This window comes from Hipposideros armiger, unplaced genomic scaffold (genome assembly GCF_001890085.2).
Source record: "Hipposideros armiger isolate ML-2016 unplaced genomic scaffold, ASM189008v1 scaffold_1195, whole genome shotgun sequence".
NCBI lineage: Eukaryota > Metazoa > Chordata > Mammalia > Chiroptera > Hipposideridae > Hipposideros > Hipposideros armiger.
In genome coordinates, this window is record NW_017732545.1 from 233,344 (window position 1) to 238,317 (window position 4,974).

The 4,974-nt window shown below is 46.6% G+C and overlaps 1 protein-coding gene across 1 annotated transcript in view; it reads left to right on the plus strand.

Moving 5' to 3' along the window:
* The window catches only part of LGMN (legumain), a 39,042-nt gene that overhangs the window by 13,395 nt on the left and 20,673 nt on the right, over positions 1–4,974 (plus strand). Inside the window, exon 2 of the mRNA XM_019632918.1 lies at positions 3,415–3,581. Within this exon, the coding sequence (XP_019488463.1) occupies positions 3,444–3,581 (138 nt within the window). The 5' untranslated portion in view covers positions 3,415–3,443. The remainder of the gene's footprint in view (positions 1–3,414; positions 3,582–4,974) is intronic.

Consider the following 4,974-nt stretch of genomic DNA (forward strand, 5'->3'; position numbering starts at 1 on the left):
CCTGGAGAGAACCACGGCGTGCCTTTGAGACCGGTGCGCGTGGAAGAGCGCATGAGGCGTGATGAAGTGCTGAGCCCTTTCTCAGCCTGTCCCCGTCTGTGAAATGGGGAGAAAGCACGTGCCTGTCAGGGTGGTAGTGAGCGGGCCCAACAGCGTAGGCTAGCGCTAACGGGACACGCTGAGCCTGCCCTTTCTAAAATATAATTTTATTGAAGCATATTTTGCATACCATATGTAATTCACCCATTTATTTATTATATATTTTTTTAGCTGAGCCATCCTGCCACCTGTTGCCAGCTCAGGCCAGGAATCGAACCGCGGTTGCTCAGAGCTCACACTCTTGAGCGAGCTCTTAACCAACTGAGCCACTCGGCCGGCCCTTAATTCACTCATTTCAAGTGTACAACTCCATGGTTTCTTAGTAAGTTGTGCAGATATCACCATAAGTCAGTTTTGAACATGTCTGTCTCCCTAGTAAGACCCCCCCGGGCCCATTTGCAGTCCCCAGCCCCAGGCAACCACTAATACACTTTCTGTCTCTATACATCTGCCATTTCTGAACATTTCATATACATGGAGCCATACAACATGGTTTTTTAGGTCTTCTGTTAGCGTAATGTTTTTGAGGCTTATCTGTTGTTGTAGCATGTGTCAGTCCTTTATTCCTTTTAATTGCCAGAGTCTTAAATTGTATGCACAGACTACATTTTATCAGTCCATTTACCGGTTGCTGGACATTTGGGTTGTTTCCATTTTTTGCCTGTTATGAACAGTGCTGCTAAGAATACAAGTCTTTGCATGGATAAGTGTTTTTGTTTCTCTTGGGCAGATACGTTACAATAGAATTGCTGGGTCATATGGTAAATTTTATGTTTAACTTTTTAACAAACTGTTAAAGTGTTTTCCAAAGTGGCTGCACCATTTTGCATTCCCTCAAACAGTGAATGGAGGTTCTAGTTTCTCCACATCCTCACCAACACNATTATAAGGATGTACCATAAAGACTTAACTACACAGTCCCTGTAGATGACCATTTATGCTGCTTCCAGTGTTTTGCTGTTACAAACGGACAGGCGTCCTTAAAATCTTCCCCTTTTGAAAATGATACCCCACACTCCTGCTGGGACTTCCTCCCCTGCCTTAAATTTCTCCCAGTCACTTCACTGGCCCATGTTGGTATTGTGATCATTGCACTCTTCCTGGCTGAGGCAGATCGGTCACCGGCCATTGGACAGCCGCTGCCAGCCACTCACGTAGCTTACAGCAGCTCACAGCAGCCCCGCTGCAGCCTAGGCTGTCGCCAGTGACTCACGGCAGCCCAGCTCTAGGTTGAACTGTTGTTCACCATCTTAGCTGGAGAGGGCGCAGCGTCACTGGACCATGTGGGATCTGAACCGGGGCCCTGCTGCTCTGAGCTGGCATCCCAAGCCAAATCTTAACCAACGAGCCACTCGGCTGGCCCCTCCTTGGCTCTCTTGCCTGACCTCATTGTTGCTGCTTCTTACGTTTGTATAATTGCACCTTATACTGTTACCTGCCAGCTCCGCGGTGAACCCTGGTCAGGTCTAGTGGACATGGGAGAGCTTCCTCAGGTGGACGTTAACACAGTAACAGACCAGAGTGGTTCTGGCCGTGTTCTGCTGCCCTCACCTGTCTGTTCCCTGGTGTCTGTAATGTACCATACTGAAAAATAAAAACCAGACAAATGAAAACACTTGGCCGTTTAATAAGGATAATCTTAAAAACAAGTGTGGGACGCCTTACTGTAGCGACCCATCCATCCATGGACCTTGCAGTGAAGCTTAAGAACCCTGACTCTGGCCCCAAGTCAGTTTACAGATTAGGAATTGAGTTCTTGGGAGGAGACATCGTGGGGTAGAGCAGCGTTGGGATGCTGGGCTTCGGGGCAGGCGTGGACTGGAGGCCGCCAGGGTTAGGAAATTGGCCTGCCTGCTGCATTAGATCTGGCCATCCCCCGGAGCTTGTCAGAAATGCAGGGTCTCAGGCCCTGCCCAGGCCCACCGAGTCAAAATCTGCATGTCAACAAGACCCCCGGGAGATCTGGTGCACAGTCAAGTTGGAGAAGCACTGGGCTAAGGCGCTAGGTTTTTAAACATTTAGCAGACTCGAGGTTTCCTGTTTTCTGCACTTGTGGGGGCAAAGCCACCATTTTGAATTGTATCCCAGTGCTGGGTACATAGTGTAGGGGGTGGTTTCTTAGGCGTAGACGTGGTTCGTGCCCTAGCTGGCTGTGTGCTCTGCAAGGACAGAGGCTTTGCCCTGTCCTTACTGCCTCCCTGACACCCAGCATGGGGTCTGGCGGGTGGGTGAATGAATGAGTGAGTGAATGAAAGAGGGAATGAGTGAATGAACACTGTTAAATAGCATTGGAGGTTGAGGTCAGCCCTGCAGGCTGTTCTGCTCTGTGTTCCTACATCTCAGACAGTTGAGTTCCTTTTATCTAAAAGTGGACAGGCCTGGCTTCTGTCTCAGGAAGGCTGGTTTTTTTAGAATGACATATTTGGGACACAGGGCAGGGTCTGATCTGGGTCATGCACAGTGGCCAGGACTCAGCCTTAGTCCTGCCTTTGGTGCTTTAAAACTGTATATAAAGTTTTGGCAACAGAGTATAAAATTGGGCGTGTCCTTTGAAGAATAGTCTTGGGCTGCAAAACCATGCAGCAGCAGGAAAGCCAGAGCTGACTGTGGAGGGGTTTGGGCAAGTCCCTTCTCTCTTGCTTCACCCTCCCCTTCCTATAAAACAAGGATTAAAACATTTTCCCTGCCTGTTGCACAGAATACATGTTAATGGGTTGTGTTAGTCAAAGACATTAATTTGGGCTGCCAGTGTCTGACTGTTGCTTATCCACATAGCTTGCGCACAAACTCATAAATTGCCCCTCAGTGTTTACATGGAACATGTATTGAATTTTGACACATTTAATTGTATAAGTAATATATATTAATTGTAGGAAAAGAGACAAATAAGAAAATCATCCTTAATTCTACCTGCCTCCCAGCAGTAACTGTCGTTATTACCTTTTATGTCTGCCCTCCACATTTTTCTGTGCGTACATTACAAATATATTCTTTTCTTGCAAACAGTGCATAGGATAGGTAGACATTTTTCCAATACGGTGAATTTTGTTGGTGAATTTTATCTGCTGCAGTCTAAGTTGTGACAAAAACTTTGAAAGTTTCCCCCAAAGAACTCTCTCCATCTGGGGAAAGAGGCAGCAGAGTTGAAAAGAAAATTCCACTCTGTCAGCATTTTTATATCCTCAGCATGTTCTCCCTGATGACTAAATGGTCTTATCTTTTTTACCTATTTACTGTGATATTTTCTTAGGGGCCAACAATATTCTTCTGTTCATGTCCTTCCTTTTTGGCTTGACTCTGCCGTTCTCTCCTCAGGTTTCTGCAGTTGAACTCTGCGGTGCAGAATGATTTGGGAAGGAGCTGTGTTGCTCAGCTTGGTCCTGGGGATCGGTGCTGTCCCCATCGATGATCCTGAGGACGGAGGCAAGCACTGGGTGGTCATCGTCGCAGGTTCAAACGGCTGGTATAATTATAGGCACCAGGTAAGGAAATGACTGATCTTGTCCTTCATGGCACCGGCATTCTGTAAAGAGTCCTGGACATCGTGAATAGAACAGACTTTTGAAAAAAGCCCTTTACACTCCTGTTAGGCTGGTCAAAGTATGTGTGTTGGCGAAGATGTGGAGAAACGGGGACCCTTGCATGTCGCTGGGGGGATTATAAGATGGCACATCTGTTTTTGGAAAGCAGTGTGGTCGTTCCTCAAAGTGGCCACCGTGGGGTCACCTCAATCTAATGCAAAGTTTTCAACCTTGGTGCTGTTGACAGGTCATTCTTTGGGGGGCTGACCTGCGCATTGTAGCATATTGTAGCATCCTTGACCTCTACCCACTAGATGCCAGATGCATCACCCACCCCACTGTAACCCCCAAAATGTCTCCAGCCTTTGCCAGATATCCCTAACTGAGACTCACTGGTCAACAACATCTTCATTTTATAGGTAAGGCCGCTGAGAGTTACAGAGAGGAAGTGACGTGCCCCACAGGTTGAGGTCAAGCCTCCCAAGACCTTGCCCTCCATGCCTCAGCCCCGCTGCTCTCCCCTTGCACGCTCCTCCCCAGCCTTCCTGGCATTTCTGCCAAATCAGCCTGGCAGGAATCAGAGAGAGAAGAATCCACATCCGTAAATCCACATTAAAAGTGTAGCCTCCTGGTGGGAATGGAACATGGCGCAGCTGCTTTGGGAAACAGTCTGGTGGTTTCTGAAAAGGTAAACATAGGGTTTACCAGCAATTCCACTACTAGGTAGACACCCAAGAGAAATGAACGCCTACGTTCACACAAAAATTTGTGCTTGAATGATCATAGCCAAAAGGTGGAAACAATCCAGATGTCCATCAGCCGATAAAGGATAAATAAAATGTGGTTTAGCCATACAAGGGGAAATGTGGTCTGTCCATCAAAGGGGAAATTATTTGGCCATAAAAAGAATGAAGTTCTGATACAGACTTCGATGGTGCTAAAGAAAAGAAGCCAGTCACAAAGGACCACATATTGTAGGATTCCATGGATATGAAATGTCCAGAACAGGGAAATGTATAGAGACAGAAAATCGGTTAGTTGTTGCCAAGGTCTGGGCAGAGGGGAGAGGGAATGACGGCTAATGGCCATGGGGTCTCTTTCTGGGATGCTGAAAATGGTCTGGAATTAGATAGTGGCGATGATTGTATGATTTTGCAAATATACTAGAAACCACTGGGTTGTACATATATATTTGTGTACAGACATAATGAACTCATTTTGTTAGGCAAATTGTTGAATGACTGTGTTGTGTATTTTAAAAGCCTGACTTTGATTCTAGCTGAATCAAGTTGTTTAAAACGTCATTTCATCTTTTCATTCTCAGAAACAAGATGCGTAGGCTCTCACAGTATGT